General features: G+C 48.5%; 1 protein-coding gene across 1 annotated transcript in view; it reads right to left on the bottom strand.

Annotated features, from left to right (window-relative positions):
- Positions 1-20,985, bottom strand: part of Ablim1 (actin binding LIM protein 1) — a 179,790-nt gene that overhangs the window by 25,237 nt on the left and 133,568 nt on the right. The window contains exons 8-12 of the mRNA XM_051146851.1: positions 18,674-18,732; positions 16,759-16,842; positions 6,629-6,706; positions 5,735-5,890; positions 1,857-1,892 (exon numbers count right to left, since the gene is read on the bottom strand). Coding sequence (XP_051002808.1) covers positions 1,857-1,892; positions 5,735-5,890; positions 6,629-6,706; positions 16,759-16,842; positions 18,674-18,732 — 413 coding nt within the window. The remainder of the gene's footprint in view (positions 1-1,856; positions 1,893-5,734; positions 5,891-6,628; positions 6,707-16,758; positions 16,843-18,673; positions 18,733-20,985) is intronic.

The following is a 20,985-nucleotide window of genomic DNA, read 5'->3' on the forward strand; positions in this document are numbered from 1 at the left end:
ACACAGCTGGCACACAGCAGGTGGGCCCCTGCGGTGCTAAGCCCTCATCTGGCCTCTAAGCCACACAGTAACTGAGACTGCATCTGAAGTCGATGTTCTTCAAGGACAAGTTGGCGGTCGCCTGGTCATTAACTACTTCTCATCGCAGGAAACAGACCAAGGAAATACTTACATGTGACCTTTCTGATACCATGGGGGCAAATGTTTATATTATGTCCTCACTAAAGTGGGGAATCGTGAAGAAATTAGAACATACCACTTTAATCTAACATAACAGTGCCACCGGGCTATCACCTGTGTCCAAAGCCAGGCAACACCCGACTGAGCCGGTAAGATGGCGCATGCCTGTAATCCCAGCACTCAGGAGGCAGAGGCAGAGGCAGGGGGATCTCTGTGAGTTCTAGGACAGCCTGGTACAAAGTCCAGGTCAGCCAAGGCTACACAGAGAAACCCGGTCTAGAAAACCCAAAAACCAAACCAAAACAAAAAAACTCCACCAAAACAAAAAACACCAAACTGCAAAGACACAATAAAAATTAGTAAAGACAGGAGTGAGCAACTGGAAGAGTACAAGCTGTGTTCTCCACTTCAGGGATTTGCTGTACTATGAGGTTTTTGCTTGACACAACCCAGTTAAGAATTTGAAAGGACTATGAACAGTGACAGCATTAACACTTAAACATAAAAACACAAATATGTCATGGCTTTCCATCTCAGACTACAAAGAGCCCCCATGGTGATTAGTCCTGTTTGATAAAAAGTATCCACCAAGGCTCCGGTGTAGCCCACTTAGTAGAATATTTGCCTAATCCTTCATGAAGCCCTGGGTTTGAATCCAACACTGCATAAAACAGGTGTATGCGCCTGCAATCCCAGTACTCAGGAGATGGAGGCAGGAGGATCAGAACCTCAAGATCCTCCTCTGCCAATTGTGAGTTCAGGCCAGTTTGGGCTCCATAAAATGCTATTTCAAGAACAAAAAGAAAAGCAAAAACAACCCCCCCCCCAAAAAAACCCCAGAAAATACAGCAAGCTGTGTGGCTTTAGATCGGTCCAGAAGAGGTGTCTACCCACTAAGTGCTTGGTGTCTACCTACTAAGTGCTCGGTGTCTACCCACTAAGTGCTCGGTGTCTGACTACCCACTAAGTGCTCAGTGACTGTCCACTAAGTGCTTCAGCTTAGCAATTATACTGTAACTACCTCCAGTCACATTAGGTATTCTAACATTAGAGTCCTAAGTGTCACCTAAGTGCAGACAGACAGGGGCCAAGGGACCCACACTGGACAATGGCTTCAGCTCCTGCAGACAGGTGCTTGGTACTATTCCTACCAGAGGTGTATGCCATTTTTACTCTCTTTTCCCCCTTAAAGTGTGCAGCTATCATATCGGTAGTTCACAAACCCATCTGCTAGCCGATCTGACGCACTTCTAGGTTGCTTAGCAACCTCTGACATCATTATCTGTGGTCTGCCACCAGGTGTGTGCCAGAGGCACCAGATATAAAGGGATAAACCCACCACCTCATCTCTCTTACACTCTCTCTAAAGGATGCCCCATTATCTCTCTCTCTCTCTCTCTCTCTCTCTCTCTCTCTCTCTCTCTCCCACTGTCTCTCTATCCTCAGGCCCTAACTCCTCTCCCCTTCCATTTCCCCACTCAAAGCTTTCCATATCATATCAGTTGCGTGGCATCTCATCCTTAATGATAACATGTACGGTCCTGGCTTATGTGTAAAGTGCTATCACGAGTGTTACAATCATTTCTTCTGTCCTTTAGTACATAGGTACTTAGCAAATACAGACAAGGTCCAAGCCACTCCCAGCCCACCCAGGAATCCGGACAAATGATACTTACTTCTGCAGATGGAGTAGGAGACAAAGTCCTCGGAGACTGGAAGAACAAGAGAGAATTTAACGTCAGCACACTGGTTAACTCCCTGCCGGATCTGAGGATGCTGAAAGCATCACCCCAAACACACGAGTCAACATCTGCTATTGGCTTATTCAGTGGACAGAGGGCTGATGGGAAGTCCCAACAACGTTCCTAGGAGACTCAGGGATACTCCTACCCAAGGACCACAGCTTCAGTGGGGCTGATTGGAGTGCCTTTCCTTACATATGATATAACTGTGTGTTAGGACACCTCAGGAAATGTGGGATTTTGTTAATACAGTTTTTAACTAAGTCAGAACCATAGCAATTGCCGTAAGATGGTTTGATAGATCTTTGATGAACCCTTATACCACGTGCCCTCTAATACCTGTCATTTTGAGTTGACAGGTTTCCTCTGTCATCAACAGCGGTCACTCCAGGACCTTTGCACTGGTATCTCCTCTGTAACAGCGCTTTTTAGACAGCTGCATTGCTCACTCAGGTCCAGTTAAGTCTAGGATCATATGCACCTCACACTTCATGTGATCCCTTGGTCATGCTTTCCTCCATTGCACTAACTTACTGCCATCCCTCTTTCTACTTTCTTTCATACTTCCTGTGATTCTCCCCCCTCCATCTACCCTTCATCACATTAACTTCTTGTGATTCCCCCTTCACACTCTCCTTCACACCTCCTGTGATTCCCCCTTCACACTCTCTTCATACCTCCTGTGATTCCCCCTTCACACTCCCCTTCACACCTCCTGTGATTCCCCCTTCACACTCCCCTTCACACCTCCTGTGACCCCTTCACACCTCCTGTGACCCCCCCTTCATACTCCCCTTCACACCTCCTGTGATTCCCCCTTCACACCTCCTGTGACACCCCCCCCCTTCACAATTTCTCTCAGTGCACTAACCCCCTAACATGTCTCTGTGTGTCAGCTTCTTTGCTGACTGGCTCCTGCTTGACTCTGTGTACAACTGTGTGTTCCCAGTGACAAGGGTGGGTAGTCAAGGGCTATTTTGGGGACTCGGGGACTATTTTTGGAGTTAGTGAAATGTTTACAACTGAATACAAAAGGCCTCCGACTAGAACTGTAAACAGAATTTCAGAAGGCTTGGCCTGAGCAGAGGGTGGGGTAGAGGGCCTCTTGCTTTTAGGGTTTGCTCCTTTGCCATGTTATTAGTAAGCTGGCATGCTATCTTACTCACCAAGCTTCCTCGTGGTCCTCAGGGCTCAAAGCTTTGATGGGTAAGGATGGCGCCCTAGGGAGCGAAAGCTAGGCACAACCTTGCCAGTGGTGGGCTCCTTGATACACTCACTCATGTACCTCCCAAATGTGCTAAAAATCACATCAACTCCCCCCCTGTGTGTGTGTGTGTGTGTGTGTGTGTGTACACATGTGTGTGAGTAGGCCAGAGGTCAATGTCAAGTGTCTTCTTCAATTGCTTTCTCTTTTGAGACAGGTCTCTCACTGGACCTGCATTGCTGGTCAGCAAACCCCAGGAATCCTCCTGTCTCTGCCTCCTGGCATCAGGATAACAGGCACATGCTGCTGAACTCAGCTTTGTTGTGAGGGTTCTGGGACTCGAGCTCAGTCCTCATGTTTTGTGGCAAGCACTTCACCGACTGAGCTACCTCTCCTTACATTCTGTGTCTTTAAAATAATGCATGGATTTACAAGATGAGTGTAATGGGGAAATAATAGCATAGCTTGTAGTGTCTGTTCAGATGCAAGACCCACGTGTCCAATGGGAGTGGATTCATGTATCTGATTCTGTCCCAAAGGGGCATCTTCGAGGCACAAAGAAAGCTGCAGGCCACCACTCCGAGGCCACCACTCCGGGTTAGCACGTGAGAATGGACTGTGAGAACTGGTGTGATGATCGCTTTTGTCAGGTATCAGGTATTGATCTAATCTAATGATCTCGCTCCTTATGGAAACCTGACAACTTTACTTCCCAAAGTCCTGAGTCAGGAGGTGTCACAATCAGGTTTTAGATGCCCTAAACTTCAATTCCAAGACCAATGTCGGCTTGGTGTTTTGCTGCTCCAGAGGGAGCTAGTGGAAATACAAAGCAACACAACACACACACCACGCCCCCAAGAGAGGCATGCATGAGAGTGCACGCAGCACACATGCACCCTTAAAGCCATGATAAATAATAAGTAAATAATCAAACGCAACCATTGCCTTTGCACATACACATTGAACTTTAGAAAATCCCTGACCACAGACCGACTTGAAGGTCAGTCTTTATGTTCTTTGTTCAAGAAGTTTCCTTGTGAAATTCTAAGAACCAACAGAAGCTAACAGCCCAGACCAATCAACTGGCTGCAGATACCGTACAACAGTTACACCACCAGGTGGCACTATGTGAGCATGCATGTCCCTTGCCAGCCTGGAGACCTTAATGCAGGCCATATTTCTGAATAAAACCCAGATTAGCCATAAGCAAATAAGAGGAATATTATATAATTACGAATATATAAAGTCATTATAAAACAACAAATATCAGTGTGTGTAACTGGGAACAAATCAAATCCAGTCACCACATTTTCACGCTTTTGGGGGACGAGATTTTCTATGAGCCTTGTGCTCAATGTCCCAAAGCTCAGGGTGATGCGCGTACCACAAGCTCATCTCATGGGCTTGTGGGATGCTATGGATACAGTCTGCTCTAACCTTGGCGTTAGGGCTGGGTTAAGTCCAGTGCTTGGTGACATCCCTCTGAATGGAGTCCAATCAGGCTACAGATGACTCCAACATAAATAATAAATAAAATGAAGGGGGGGCATGTATGTCATGCGGTGGGAAAGCGTATATCTGTTCAAACTTTCAAGGTCAGGCTGTAATAACCATAAAAATAAATAAAGGACCTAGGTGTGATATCACACACCTTTAGTCTAAGTAGGAGAATCTCTGTGAGTTCAAGGGCAGCCTGATCTACCAGGTGAGTTCCAGGACAGCCAGGGCTATTTCAGGGAGAAACCCTGTCTTGAAAAATCAACCAACCAACCAACCGATAAATAAAAAACGATGGGAAAACTAGAATAAACTGAAAGGGTCAAATGAGCAGGATGGGGGGTAGCAGTAGGAATCCTCGAACCCTAGGCGTGCGCAGGCCAGGAAGCCCCCTCTGCCCCTCACCGCTGAAAGGCAGTGGTGCAGCAGGAGTCAGGCCAGCTGGCTGAGTAGTGATAAGCCTTGGGAGGGGCCACAGCAGAGGTCCCTGCCATGAGGCGCATGTGCAAGTCCACCCTCTGCTCACTGGGCTTCACCTTCTTTACTCCATGCAAACGCCTGTGAGACGCTGTCTGTCACTACTCTGCTTTCCTGAAGAGAAGCTAGGACTACAAGTGACTGTCACATGACAGTCAAAACCAGCAGGTGGTGAATGCCAGTAATCGATTCTAGGAGCCCCAGCTATCCTGTCATCCATATTATGCCCCCCCCCCCACACACACACACTACGATGTCGGAACCTGAACTAAGATTTAAGGGTGTGGTCTCATTATTGCATGATCCCTGAAAATGTACTTCCAGCTCATCTCAAGGTCAAGACACCCATTACCCCCCTCCCCTAACTCCATATGACTTCAGGCCCGACCCCAGCATGGCGACTGTTTCACATCCATCTCAGCCTTCACAGTTGTCTCAACTTGCAATTGGCCAATCTCCTACCTCTCTGCACCCTCATTTAGGACAAGGGGTAAGGTGTGAACACCTCAAGGCACCAGAGAGACTCTTCAGAGGGACTGATTTAGCTCAGTCCCAAACAGTGGTCCCTACTCAGGTGAGTGAAAAGAGAGCAGATGGACGGCCATGTTGCTTGCGGCCCCTGGGAAGCCGTTACCTCTCCGAGGCTCTGTCTCTCCTGCTTGTCCTCATAGCCTGTGGTGTAGAAAGGCTCATACGTAATGAGATCTGGACGCTCAATGTCATAGATCGCCTTGACCTTGGGGATGGCGGCTAAGTCCTTATAATCCAGGATTTCATTGTCTACTTTTGCCTGGCAGGGTTAAAAAGAGAAGAGTTAATTCTCTACTTCAGTTTGTTGAGAAACTATCCCCAGTACTGTGTATGCCTCCTTCATTTAAAAAGTGATCCTTAAAACAACCCAAAATGCCTTGCTGAGTGACGTCACACCCTTTAGGAAGCTGTCCGTTGATTCGCCTATTAACCACGCTTAAAATGACAACGATAAAAACAAAGGCTTAGGAAAGGGTGTGTGTAGAATTCAGTGAATAGGGAAATACGTCGGCCTTCAGAATAGTTTCGTAATACAGAGAGGGAGGAAAAACAAAACAAAACAAAACAAACCCAAATAGCTAGATAGCCAGCAAACCCTTGCAGAGAGCTAAATACAATCACTGCATATTGAATAAATCAAACATGTCAATATCTTTGTGGCAGAATTTAATCCCTTGCAGCAGCCTTATAAAGTGTGTAGAACATCCCCAAATATCTATATGCATGCTAGGTGGGACAGCCTGTTAAGCCCTGTACCATGTGACTGCACTCTGGGGCCATCTTTTGATCTGAGGGTCACACATTGAATTCTCAAAGGAAGTGTGACTGGGATCCTAAGTGGCCAAGGGAATCGGGACCTTCTAGCAGGATCGGAGAGCTCTGTGGGTCAGCTTCCTTTCTTGGACTCTGTTATCTGGTTATTTCAATCCCTCAAGCTCGCCTGCTACCCCCCCCCCCCCCACATACCCCTAATGTCTCTTCCGGAAGTGATACTTACATAGATGGTGTGCCCCGGGGAGCCTGGGATGCTGGAACCTGGTCTAGAGTAAATACTTTCAGAGGAGGTCCTGGTGGGCTGCAAGATAAACAACAAGTGGCCTGTCAGACGCCTGACCACGCCCATCAGAATCCAGTCTGGCCCAGGCACCCAAGCCTCCTGGGAAACTCAGGCAGCTAAGAAAGGCAAGGCCTGAGTGTGGTGCAGGAGGGGAGGTGGTGTACGCTTGACGGACAGGGCCAAAAAGCCAGTGTCGAGGTGGCTTTTTTGGTCCTTCGTCTTCCTTAGGGAACCTGGGGCTCGGAGCTGGAGAGCATGTTGAAGCTGCACAGTTCTGCCCAGCTCCATGCCCAGCCCGGCACCAGCCCACGGCCTTGCCCGTGTGTGGGCTTCCTGCTCGCACCTCTGCCTGCCTCATGTTCACTTGGCACTGGAGGTTATTGCAAAAGAGAAACCTTTGAAGAATCTGATTCCCCGTAAAATTGTAACTGCTGGGGCCTCGGGATCCGAGTCCCGGCCTTTCCCCTACCTTGTTACTCATTAGCTATGCTCACTCACAGAACAAGCCTGTGTCTCCACCTCAAGGCTTTTATCCTGGCAGCTCTACTGCCTGGCCCACTCTCACCACCTACTTTCCTTGGTTGGTTCTTTCATGTCCTTCGATCTTAAACTCGCCTCCTCTGAGGGCCCCCTACGACCTCCTCAGTCCACAGATGATTGAGCTCACTCTTATCTCTCATAGCCAACCCTAACTTTTCCTTCATGGATAAATTCCTGAACAGATGTTTGTTAATCTCCTTACACTGTAACGCTGCCCTGGATCTCCCTCTGTCAGAGGAACAGTGCACGGAGGTAGACATACTTGCAGGAAAGTGTGAGCTGTCATTTAGTTGTGAGCAAGTACTCAGGTTTATAATGTGGTTAAGCTTAACCACAGAGCCCCTGAGGAGACAGATGAGGGCTGAGCATGGGGCAGGAAGAAGAGGTAGGAACTAGGATCAGTGGCTTTTTATCTATGGTTGGTATGTTCGGGAATATTCTATAAAGAATGCAAGGCCCTCATGAAGTGTCTGTGTAGCTACTTCCTGGAGAGTAAAATCTATGCAGCTAAAGTAGGTCATGCACATGTGGATGCGTTCATGTGTGTGAGGAGGATGGTGCACATGTGAATGTGTGTGTGCATGTTTGTGGGGTCATGCACATGTGAAGCGTTCATGTGTGTGAGGAGGATGGTGCACATGTGAATGTGTGTGTGCATGTTTGTGGGGTCATGCACATGTGGATGCGTTCATGTGTGTGAAGACGATGGTACACATGTGAATGTGTGTGTGTGTGTGTGCATGTGTATGGGGGGTATTGCACATGTGTATGTGCACATATGAAGGCCAGAGGGCAACCTCAGACACCATCTTCAGGAACACTGTCAGCCTCCTTTGAGACAGGGGCTCTCATTGGCCTGGAGTTCACAGTTAGGCACAAGTGGTCAGCTAAGACGCCCCAACAATCCTCCTGTCTCTGGATTACAAGCATGTCCCACCATGGCAGGCTTTCTTATGCTGGCTCTGGGGACGGAGCTCAAGTCCTCATGCATGTGAGGAAGGTGCTTTAGAGACAATGCCATCACCCCAGACCCCAAACGAAATGTCTTAAGCAGAACAAGGACAATAACAGTGTGTAACACATCACTGTCACACACACACACACACACACACACACACACACACACCAGTGATAAGTGTGTCTCAGTCTTACCCACACTAATCGGTGACACATGCCATCACCTCACTATGAATGTGCAACCCACAGAGGTAGGGAGGGAGGCAGGATGTGGCCATCGTCCCCTGAAGCCCCAGACCCAAGGATAGAAACCCCGGCTGCATCCTAAGGTCGGTATGTTCAATCATTTTCCATCAACACAGCTATGGAATGGAGGATGTGGAAGGGACGGAAACACATTGAAGTTAAGAGCAGAACAAAACATGTGATAGCTGGAAATAGCCTAAAAACAAAATCAAAGTGTTTTGCCATGTAGCCCAGGATAGCCCCAAACTTATAATTTGTTTAGCTTAGTCTCCCAAGTGCTAGGATTAAAGCCATGGGCCTCCACGCCTGTGCCCTCAATGTAATCTTATTGTAACAACTCGACAAGAGCCCCGGCCTAGCTCCCCAGGGTGGCTGGGTGCTGTAGGAGAGGTAGGAAGGCAGCATGCTCTCAGTTGCTGTGACAACAGCCTGTGCTCATTAACAAGCATCTGGGACACGCAGCACACTGGAGCTCTGGGGTGTCTCTGACATTGTTCCAAGGGTGGCTCAGGGACACATTCTCAGTACAGGCTGGACACGCCGCTGAGGACCAGCCCAAGCGCACAGTGGGAAGAAGGGCCCTTGAGCTCTCGTACTGCAGGAAGAAGGGTCTGAGCTGGCCCAGGGCCACAGGCCTGTAATCCCGCACACTCTGTGTCAGACACAGGAGGATCTGAACTTGAGGACCTACCCAAGTAGGGTCACACAGAGTAAGTTCAAGACCAGCCTGGACAATTTAGTGACACACAGGCTCAAAAATGAAACTCCAGGAGAGGCTGGGCACACAGCTCAGCCAAGTGCTCGCCTGGTACACACAGAACTCAGGCCCCTAGGACCATGAGAAACAGAGCAAACCAGGCCAAGGTGGCCTCCGGGCTGGACTGGCCACTTCAGCTGCTACACCACCCCACCCCGGGACAGACGCTGTAGCCTCCACGAGTGACCCAGGCTCTCCGAAGGCCCCAAGTCGTGTTGTCTGCACCATGAATATCATTGGGCTGAAGGCTTGAGGGGGTCATTCAACACTCTGGTCTTTTGTCAACCTCTGTCAGGTGCCTGGTTCTAAGTGACCTCTGACCTCTGGTTAGAAATGTTTGGCAGAGTTCTCTCACCCACACCTGTTTTGATAACCAACATTTCTAAAGTAAAATCAAACCTGCCAGGGCTCTAAGACAGAGTTCTTTGACACCTGAGCCTTTAGACTCCTGCTATTTTGGAGTATTCCCGACAAGCTGGCATTTGTAAAGTTTTCTATTGAATTCATCATTTGCCGCTGAGTAAGTCTGCTCCGCTCTGCCTGCTCACCTCGCTGTGGAATCCACGTCCACTCTCCTGTGGGAGGCGAGCTGTGTCATCCTTGCTTGTTCATTTCCATGAAAATCCCCCCTTTGCCTTCCTAGCCACATCGGGACAAAACACAGCTGTCTGTGACATAGTCTGCTTTTGGAGTTAAGTCTCTAAATCCTGGTGACGTGAGCTTTTCTTTTTCCTTTCTTTCTTTTAAACTCTGGGCTTTAACTTCCTGCTTTATAGACCGAAGAGGAAGAACTCCCAGCGAGTGACTCTGCAGGGCTGTGAGGGGGTCAGTCCCCCTCCAGCTCTCAGCCAGGATGGTGGGGTGGCCGCCTTTCCCAGACATTCCACCTGCTCTCCATTCCTGACAGGCGGTGTCAGCCGTGTCCTGTGATGTCAGCCATGTTCTGTGATGTCAGCCGTGTTCTGCAGTGTCAGCCATGTTCTGTATATCATCCGTGTTCTGCGGTGTCAGCCATGTTTGGCGGTGTCAGCCATGTTCGGCGGTGTCAGCCGTGTTCTGCGGTATCAGCCATGTTCTGTGGTGTCAGCCATGTTCTGTGGTGTCAGCCATGTTCTGTGGTGTCAACCGTGTTCTGTGATGTCATCCGTGTTCTGTGGTGTCAGCCATGTTCTGTGATGTCATCCGTGTTCTACGGTGTCAGTCGTGTTCTGTGATGTCATCCGTGTTCTGTGGTGTCAGCTGTGTTCTGTGATGTCATCCGTGTTCTGTGATGTCATCCATGTTCTGTGATGTCATCCGTGTTCTACGGTGTCAGCCGTATTCTGTGATGTCATCCGTATTCTATGGTGTCAGTCGTGTTCTGTGATGTCATCCGTGTTCTGTGGTGTCAGCTGTGTTCTGTGGTGTCAACCGTGTTCTGTGATGTCATCCGTGTTCTACGGTGTCAGCCATGTTCTGTGATGTCATCCGTGTTCTACGGTGTCAGCCATGTTCTGTGATGTCATCCGTGTTCTATGGTGTCAGTCGTGTTCTGTGATGTCATTCGTGTTCTGTGGTGTCAGCTGTGTTCTGTGATGTCATCCGTGTTCTGTGGTGTCAGCCATGTTCTGTGATGTCATCCGTGTTCTATGGTGTCAACCGTGTTCTGTGATGTCATCCGTGTTCTACGGTGTCAGCCATGTTCTGTGGTGTCAGCTGTGTTCTGTGATGTCATCCGTGTTCTGTGATGTCATCCGTGTTCTGTGATGTCATCCGTGTTCTATGGTGTCAGCCGTGTTCTGTGATGTCATCCGTGTTCTGTGGTGTCAGCTGTGTTCTGTGATGTCATCCGTGTTCTGTGGTGTCAGCTGTGTTCTGTAGTGTCATCCGTGTTCTGTGGTGTCAGCTGTGTTCTGTGATGTCATCCGTGCTCTGTGGTGTCAGCTGTGTTCTGCACATCCTGAGAGTATTCTTTGCACATGTGAGATGCACAGATCAGGTGATCTACAATCGGCTGCAGCGACAGAACTTAGGTCCGTATGTGTCGCAGCTTGTCAGGCGATTTGTCACACCTATGGGCACACTCCTGCCAGTGTCCCTCTCTTCCTTGAGGATTATGTGCAGTGACTCCAATTCTTTTGCACACAGTGACTTTTACCTGCAGTTCATCCCCAGCACTTAATGCCCGTTCCTTCCCACAACTGACAGCACCATCCTTGCACCGTCCTTGCACCATCTTTACACCACCCTTGCACCATCCTTGCACCGTCCTTGCACCAGCCTTGCACCAACCAGCCTGCCCTGTCCACCACGTGGTTCTGGGTTTGCTACTCCTTGGACTCTGCTCAAGGCTTAACAAGGCAGGTTTTTGCCACGGATCCTCATGGCTTCCTGGGAGGACTGGTTCAACCCACAGGGATTAGAGAATGTTCCTTTAAGAAGATAAATTTGTTTTTTAAAAGCTGAACAAGTATCTTTAGAGTTTTGATGCTAAATGTTAGGATCCTATTTTATTTTGTTATTTTATTTATTTTATCTTAATTCTTGGTCCTGGGATTGGAGTAACATGTTAGGCAAACACCCTGCCACCAAGGCCTCTTCTATCTTATATTTTGAGAAGGGGCCTAAGTTGACGATCCTGGACTTGAATATGTAACCCTTGCAGGGACTCTGGCCAGCTCACGAACACGGCTCTGGCAGGCCTTTCACTTCTCTGCCATTCCCTCTGCCTTGCTATATAAACCATTAGGTTACATGGTTTTTACCTTGCCCTCAAGGTCTATTCCCTTATTCGGCCACTTCCTCCTCCTGAGGCTGACTGCGGCCCTGCTATCAAAGTACCGAAGTCCAGCAATCAAAAGCTCCCTTTGGCTCACCTAATTAACAAGCCAATTAAGCTAAACACCTCCTCCTCACACTGGGTTTCTCCTTGTACCTTTATAAACCTGCATTTGCCTCGGGGCCACTTCTGCCTCCTCTCTCTCCACAGGCAGTCATTCCTTGTCCCCTCCACTTCTCCTTTGTCTTCTATCTCCTGCCTTTGTCTCTTATCCCTGCCCTCCGTCCCTCCCAGGCAAATAAATCTCCTTTGTGCTGAGAATAGCTGGTATCACAGGCTTGTGCCCTGTCTAGCTCCCCACAGTTACACTCAATTAGAAACATCTCGGATTTTTACAAATCAACACTTATTAATGCAAAACAAAACAAAACCCTCTATTTTCCCAGCTATGTAATGGATACAAGACTTGCCACTGCGGCTAAGGTACCTCCTGGTAGGCCGGGTTCTCCAGTATGCATCACAAAACCACCCAAAGGAAAATTCGCGGCTGCCTCGGAGCCCTCACATCCCGAGTGCAGCCCTTGGCTGCCCCCTTTTTATCATTATCCTCCAGTGTCCCTCGCTGGACAGCAACAAAACCATGCAGGTGACTCACACCTTTATCCTCATGTGCAATCATTTAACCTATGTTACTCACTTCATTCAGAGACCCAGTGGCCCTGGATGAGGACTCATGGGTCAGCCGCCTTTGTTTCTAGTAGGCCTTCCAAGAGTTTAAATAGAAAAAAAATCACTCTTTTTGTCTCTGTTATACATATATAATATTCATGGAGGTGACTTCGAATGTCACCCACAGCACCCACTTATCTTTTGCTCAGGGAGGAGACAGCAAGGCCAGCAGCTGTAAGAGCAAATACCACTGACTTTCCCATTCTCCACACAAAACAAAACCAACAACTTGAAAGCAGACTCAGAAACAAGAAGCTTATTCTTCTGATGCCATCTTAGGTGGGGTGGAGGCAGGAAGGCGTGCACAAGGTAGATAAAAGACCATATACGGCTGTGGTCTCTTTAAGTGTTTTTCCAAGAAGATTAGGCCAGTCTTTAACATTAACTCTGACAACAGGAAGAAGGAGCCTTCCTTCTCTGGGACCCGAGCTGCACCGACCTGTCCTCACCCAGCCTTTCAGGGTCATTTGCTCGGCTTTTACTCCTCAGCTGCTTTCCCACAGGCACTTTGATTTCCGAAAGGTGTTGCTGTTTTGTTTTTTAAATGAAGAGAGACCTCCTTGGGACACCAAAAGTTCACTTCAATGACACAGAGACCAAAGTGCCATGGAGCCACAGTGGCTGGATGACTGAAAAGGCATTCTGCTTTGTATTTTTGTTCCCAATAAGCCTCTTAAAAGCCTCCTGTGAGTTGATTCCTTTGTCTGCTCTACCCTTCTACAGGAGCAGAAGCCGACTAAGTAAGAAACTTCACAACACGCTCTAAATACTGACCATAAAACACCTACCAGATCTCTGCATGTGTGAATGGAAAAATGGCATTGCCACTTACTTTCCACAGGGGAGAGCTGGAAGCCCTGTGCTCCCCATCCCTATCCCCCACCCTTACCTCACCCTCATCCCCACCCCCACCCTCGTCAGCTGGGAAACCCTTTGCTGCCCCCCCCCACCCCCACCCCCAGCAGTGGCGGGATGCCAAGGCTGCCTGCATCTAAAGCCATAGAGGAACTACAGTGGGTGACCAGATCATAGATCTTAGGGACACCACCTCAGGGCGGGGGTGGGGGGCTACTGATAGAAGGAGGCCATGTTATACTAAGCGCTGCTGGTGTGGGCAGTACCTGCCTGTGGGTTTTGTTGAAGTTCCCCAGACAAGGTGGTGACAGCAGCTGCAGAAGAAGGAATCCTTTAGAATACATACACACTAAATATAAGTAAAAGGTGAAGTGAACTCCTTTGGAGAAGATGAAAGGAGAGCCTCTAAGAACTCACACTTCCCAACCAGAGACCATTCAGGAATGCCGTCAGCCTTGGCTAAGGTCAAGGGACTGTGTGACCAAAGAGGCCATAGCCCCAGAGCAGAGCAAACACCATGGCAAGGCAATGAGTGGGCTAGCATGGCAACCACATGAGATGCCAGGCACATGGCTTCCTTACTCTAGACACACACAAAGCCTTGAATCATCACCTCTTTGGGAAAACGCACATGGGGAATGTTTGGTATGCCATAGATTTGCACACAGTACAACAGGTGACTGGGTTTCAGGAAGGAAACCGCTCTGGCCCACTTGGTAGGTTGGTCAATTCATGCCTTTGCTTTCAATGAACAGTAACAGAAATGCCTTTAAAAACAAAAAACAAAAAACAAAACAAAACAAAAAACCGAAAGCAGGTGATCTACGCAAGGCTATTACACACTTGGCCATGAGAACGCCATGTGCTCCACCTGTCACGAATCAGTGATGCTCAACACTTTTGGCCACATCCAAACAGCTCTGTTGTCCCCGTGGGGCTAACTCCTCCAAGTAAATGCAAATCAGAACTTTAAGTGTGGGTTTCATTTTTTAATTTTTAACTGTAGGTCAGAGGGACAGAAGGAGTGACCTCTAAATGTAAATTTTTAAAAATGACTTTCATTTTAGAAGGTGACTGTCCCTGTAATGCAACCAGGGTTTCTTATTTCTGGGCATAGAGTCCAGAGGGATGGGGTGGGGGTGGGGGTGAGGGAGTGGGGGGGGGGGGGGCTGCACGTACTCCCTGAGGCCCTTCAGCTTCATTTAGTGGCGCTCACAGGGCTGCTCAAAGATCGAAGCAGCTGTAGTACTTGGGCGGTGCTCCGAGGCTTCCTGCAGACCCTGGTGAGCAGTCCTCACCACTTGTCACCACCAGAGGAGGGAAAGCAGCTTCCTCTGCTGTTTACAGCGGTTTGAGCAGAGCTAATGTTGACTTCATTGGTTTTGTTATGCTGGATAAAGGGTGTCCCTTGTGAAAGAGGCTGGGAAAGGAAGGGCTATTACAAGCAGACCCCCACCTCATCTCTTTGCTCCAGATTAGAAACAAATAAAAATCCACTTTGAAATAGTATTTTTCTTAGACTTGGGGAAAATGCATCAGTTGGCAAAAGCTTTAGTAGGAGGAGTTGGACAGTCCTACTTAAGAATTCATTATGAAGCCAGGCATGGTGGTCCATGCCTTTAATCCCAGTATTTGGTGAGTTCAAGGCCAGCCTGGTCTACAAAGCGAGTCCAGGACAGCCAAGGCTACACAGAGAAACCATGTCTCAAAAAACCAAAAACCAAAAAAACAAAAAACAAACAAAAAAACTAAAAAAAAAAAGAAGAAGAAAAAAAAAAGAAAAAAGAATTCATTATGATTGAAAAAGAAGCTGCCAAGTGGACGACCTTGCTGTCCACAGGCCAGTCACAGTGCGGACGACCTTCAGCTGCTCTTGCGGCTTCAGGAAACTCTCCTGCTGTCTCTTGGAGCTTTGCACCAGGACCGAGGGGTAAAGACCCTATGCTAAGCAAGCTGGTGACTAGGCAGGCACAGGGCCTGAGGCCTGAGTCAGAGCTTGGTAGTTCTCAGCTTTGGGCAGTCAGCCCCCCAACATCGCACAGAACCTAGGCCGCTAAGCTCTGAAGGGTCCCTCTGCTGTCACCTTCTCTACTTCTGTCAAGTAATTTAAAGAAAGAACATGATGGCTTTAGCAAAAATGGAAGTCCCAGCTCTGGCATTCCTCAGTGAGGGTCTGGAAGGATCAGGGTGGAGGCACAGAAGACAAATGCAGAATGTGTTAGGGCTGGGCCCACACAAGACGATTCCAAGAAGTTGCCTGTGGTTTCAGAAACCAAGGCTCCCAGTGACCTCTCCAGGACACCCAACGTCTCCCCCTGGCCCTGAAGGGGACCTTGGGGCATGCCACATTCTCTTCCCTCCGAGGAGGGTCACAGGCAGCAGCTAACGCTCTCTGGCAGCTGGGGTTTCTCTATCAGTGCCCACTTGAGGTGTAGTGGAAAGAACATGGCTAGCAGGCTTACAGCAACGTGGGTGAAACTAGTTCCTCTCTCACCAAGGCGGAGACGGGGGAAATTACCTAGGTGGGGGAGGGCATGTCAGTACTTCCACCCCAATAAGATCTTATGAGATCAACTCTCATGGGAATTCTTAGGAAATTCTACAGGGTGAGGCTTGCCCCCCACCTCCACTACTCTTTCCTGGGCACAGCTGCCTTTGGCTCCCAGCTTCCAGGTGCCCGGTTAGCTGCCCATCTCTCCCCATAGCCATGTTTAAATCTTATCTGTGCTCAGGTTTCAGGCTGCTTCCATGCTCTAAGAACTGCCCTCCTGAGAACTCTGTGCTCATCCGACATCCTAAGAATAGGATCCATATGACCCATGGCCTGTGATGCATTTTGGGTCCGTTTTATGACCATTTATCTGTCTTTCCCATCCCTAGAAAGCTGGGTGTATGGCTTCCGGCCCAGCACTATACTGAGTGCATGGTAAACATGTGTTCGGTGGACAAATGCAGGAATCTAAGATGAAACAGCAGCGCCCCATGTGCTAGCTTTAACCGAAGCATCGGTGCAGCCGTTACTCCTAAGGCAAACACCAGAGGGAAAACAACTGCCAGGTGGGGTGTGAGGCACACTCGTGGGTGAGGAAAGCTGCTGCCTTCTACAGGAGCGGAGAGGGTTAGACAGAGGCAGCCTGGGGTGGGAGTGGGCAGGGAGACGGAGGGGAAGAAACAGAAGCTTGGGCCTAGGACAGCGGCTCTAAGCCTTCGGCCCCACACAGCGCCAACCTGTAGAGCTGGGGACCGTCCTGTGCGACGAACCAGGCTTTTGGGATAAAAGAAATCGGATGAAGAACGCATGGTGTTTGGTTGCTGTCATGAGACATGAGAGAAAGGAAGAAGAGTAAATAACAAAATAGCCTTACTCAGAAATACTGTGAAAAACACATAAAAACCGTGAAGGAAAAGCAAAGAGTAAACAGTGACTGGGGTCAACTTGGGGCCCATATTAAAAGCACATTAATTGCTATATTCACCTACTACATTTATCTACTATACATTTGTATTTATCTACTATATATTTATCTGCATTAGGACCCCTTCACTGAATCCTTCCCAATTATTTTGACACTGCTTTGCTTACAAGGACGAGAAGGCTCAAGAGGGATCCTAAGACTGTTGCTACAATCGCCCCATGAGTTCTTAAATACCAAGAACATAGCTCACCCCGGGGTTGCTCAGAGTCTTCAAACATTTTCATTTTGCTATGGAAACTGTTCTGATCTGACATGTGGTAACTCTTGGCTCAAGTCGTGTGCGTGGACACACCCTTAAAGAGCATGAGATTCATCGCTCTGTTGAAAACACAGTCCCCCCTAAGCCCCAACAGCATCAGCCTGTACCCCAATTCTGAGCTGGAAGCACTCCTCTCAGGAGAGGCCTGCCCCTTCCTACTGTGCACCAGGAAGACAGCTGTGGCCACGGAGGGAGGGCATCGTGCAAGAGTGGTGCTCTGGGATTTTCTGGAAAAGCTTACTACAGAAACAAAGCAAAGGAGGAAAGCTCCTCTTGGCAGAATGAGCGAACTGTTTTAGTAGTTTTTTCCATAAGTTTCTCTGGAGAGTTCCATCGAAACATGCTTAAGAATCTGTTTTGTTGTTTAATCGTCTTAGGAAGAGGATCTGCAAACTCCAGAGAAGAATGCACGTGCCGTTCAGTCTGGCCTCGTTGGCACTCTCTTCATTGCCCCCAAAGGCTTCGCCGACAGCCAAGTCCCTCTGCTGTCGCCTTGTCTTCAGTTATCCTGAGAAACAGGCTTTCTCTTCCCTCTACTTAAAGCTTGCCTCTAACAACAAAATAAAAGCAAAGGTTCCCGTGCATGTACACTCGTCAATAAAGAGCATCAGGAAGAAATAAGGAAACAGGACCAACGATGCCAGAGGGGGCCAGCAATGGGACTTGAAAATTCAACAATCATTTCTTCGATGCATTGCCCAAGGGCAGGGCAAAGGGGAGCTCCTACCTTACTCTTGAGTCTGGCTCCAGAATAAAGCTAGACCACTCTTTCCTTGGGACAGCAAGAAGATTAAATTCAAGCTCTGGTTTCCCTCCCCTGAGACAGCTAAACAGAGGGATGGGATCAAGCCCGAGACCCAGTCACTGTGAGGAAGTCATCCCAGGCGAAAATCTGGAGGCACCAGCCAGGGGCTAAGTTACGCGCAGGGCCTCACAGGACTTGGCCCTCTGGAGGCGTTCTGGGGAAGGACCAGCCACACAGTGGATGTCAGCGTTATCCTCGCCTTAAGGCTTTGCACCTGACTGACTGGTGCCTTTCGGAGCTAGAGGGTGCTCTGTTGAACCTGGGTCTCAGAAGTCAACGAACCGCAGCAGAGCTGAGCAGTCTATACAGAGTCTGAGGTAAATGGCGTATGATGGTCTGAGCCCAGAGGATTACCACGGCTGCTTGATGAATCCCCAGCTGCATGACTTTTGGACACTTCCCTAAGACGCTGACTGGAAGGGTACCAACTACAATACATTTGCAGCGGGAAGAAACAATCCTAGCTAGTCAAGTGGCCTCTGACCTCAGGTTTTCTATGAGGAAAAGAAAATCCTGTGAAAACTGCTGTTTCCCAAGAGCGCAGGAACTAGCGGCCACACAGCCGGTGGCCTCGAGCATGCTGGCTCTGACAGCTTCCCTTACCCGCAGCTTCTCCTCCGCCTTGGTGGACTGCTTACAGTCGGGATGCCACACGGTAGAACCTAGAAAGACAGAAGGAAGCGATGGAAGTAAAAGACATGACAAGAGGGCGTGGTCCTGCTAAGCAGACTTTCCAGAGTGGTTCATACCCCTCTCCCCCAGCTTAGGGCCCCAACCCATGTGACCTACGACCCTGAAGTCGCTCTACTCCCTTGGTGAATTCTGAGCTTGCTCTACACAGGCACAATGCAGGGCCACAGAACTGGGCCTGAGAGCAGTCTGACCTAAGAGATGCTTCCCTTTTAACAGGGTTGTTTTGTTTTTCTTTTTTAAACGTATCATGGTTCTATAAAACTAACCCCTGAGTGCTCAGCACTAGTCCCAAGCCACTCAATCAAGAGAAGTAAAGTCAGATCAGATAGGCTTATCCAGGCATAAAGTCTACCGAATCTTTCATTCATCTATTTCTACAGCTGCCCACACTTAGATGAGAAATCAAATCAACCGGCAAAGCCGTTAAGTTTATAAATCTTTTAACTTTTTAATTAACTAAAACAAAACCAAAAAAAGCCCTTTGACTTACACTAGTCACGTTAACTATTTAAGTCTCATTTCCTGTGCCTGCTTCCAAAATCTCCCTTTTCAGACTGGGAAGAACTTTCATGGGTGAAACAGGGATCAAGAATTACAAATCTTAAAGTCCTTATCTTCAGACTCCAGCACCAGTGTATGGTTGTGTGTGGCTATGCATGTAATAGGTGTTACATACATGTTTGGCTATGAGAAAGGGGGATATGCAAATTCTGTGTCTCATATTGATTTCTTCCATCATGGGGGCGGGGTCTGAAGAACACAGCTCACTTGGAAAGACTCAAGATAGTGAATACGGGATGGAGATAAGTGACTGGACCACCTCAGAGTCTCAGGAGAGACACCAGTCCTTGTGTGGATGCAACATCTTTTTAACCCTGTCTCCCAAGCAGTGACCTGTGTGTACCCGAAGTCACCAAGTTAACCCAGGAATGCTGTTTACTGCTGAGCCAAAATACTATCAAAGACAAGGAAACACATTCCACACCAGAATTATACTTCAATCTCTATTGAATAATCATTTCTACTTTTCATCACAGAAGGAGGAAGAGGAGGAGGAGGAGGAGAAGAAGCAACAGCAGAAGGGGGGGGGAAATAAAAGGAGTGGGGTCAAACAAAAAACAGCCGGACATGAGGCAAGTCCCGTCAGTACTAACATTGCTTTAACTCTGACTACAAAGCACAGGAAATCTCTTAATGTGGAGAATCTAAGAGTCAGGCCCAGGCTGGGAGAAACATTCTCTGGAAGGTTCTACTAAGCCGGAGACACCAGACAGAACACAGAGTCTGCACACAGTGTCAGCATTGTTCTCCAAAGGTCAAGCACACCGGGAATGTGACCCCAGGGAGTTATCAGATGCTGAGGAAAATGAAGCTGATTCTCAGGGGTGTACATGCCAAGAGGGCAGGCAGCTGGGAGCACCAGGGGAAGCTTAGAACCACCCTAGGGTCCGAATGCAGCTCATTTGCAGGGCTGATGCATTTGTGCACAGCTTGAATACCCTTTCTGTTTAGCATCTGACCCAGTGGAGACATCCATAGCCACACTTCAGCCTGTGTTCCTCTCCTCCTAGCAGACACAGGCTGCCGTGTACATGGGAGCATGTCATTGGGAGCATTAACACCTAAGTCCAGGCCTGGAGATGCACAGAGAACTAATCAACTTTCTTTCCTTTTTAAAAAATATTTATTTATTTATTTATTTATTTATTTATTATGCATACAATGCTCTGCCTGCATGCACACCTGCAGGCCAGAAGAGGGCATGAGATCACATTACAGATGGTTGTGAGCCACCATGTGGTTGCTGGGAATTGAACTCAGGACCTTCGGAGGCACAGTCAGTACGCTTAACCTCTGAGCCATCTCTCCAGCCCCCAATCAACTCTCTGAAAAATAACGCAAAGTGGCATTGCCCTTTGCCATTGCAGGTGTATGAGTAGCCATGGGAAAACGTGTCCCGCGAAGCCCCCAGAGACTGCAGAGATGACACCTGTCACTTCCCAGCCTGCGACCCTTCCAACGCTCAGTGGTGTGTTTCGCCACAACATTTCAGAGCAATCAGGCTAACCCTGAGGAGGCACTGGCCTGGCAGTGTCTGGACTCTTGAGCATTTTCAAAGGAGAGAGCATCCAAGCCTGCGTTTTACCGGTTGACATTCTCTACACAAGAAATGTCTCCAGGCGTTTCTTTGTTGCACAAAAACAAAACCGAGAAAGCAAAGC

The sequence above is a fragment of the Acomys russatus genome, chromosome 5, assembly GCF_903995435.1.
Source record: "Acomys russatus chromosome 5, mAcoRus1.1, whole genome shotgun sequence".
Taxonomy (NCBI): domain Eukaryota; kingdom Metazoa; phylum Chordata; class Mammalia; order Rodentia; family Muridae; genus Acomys; species Acomys russatus.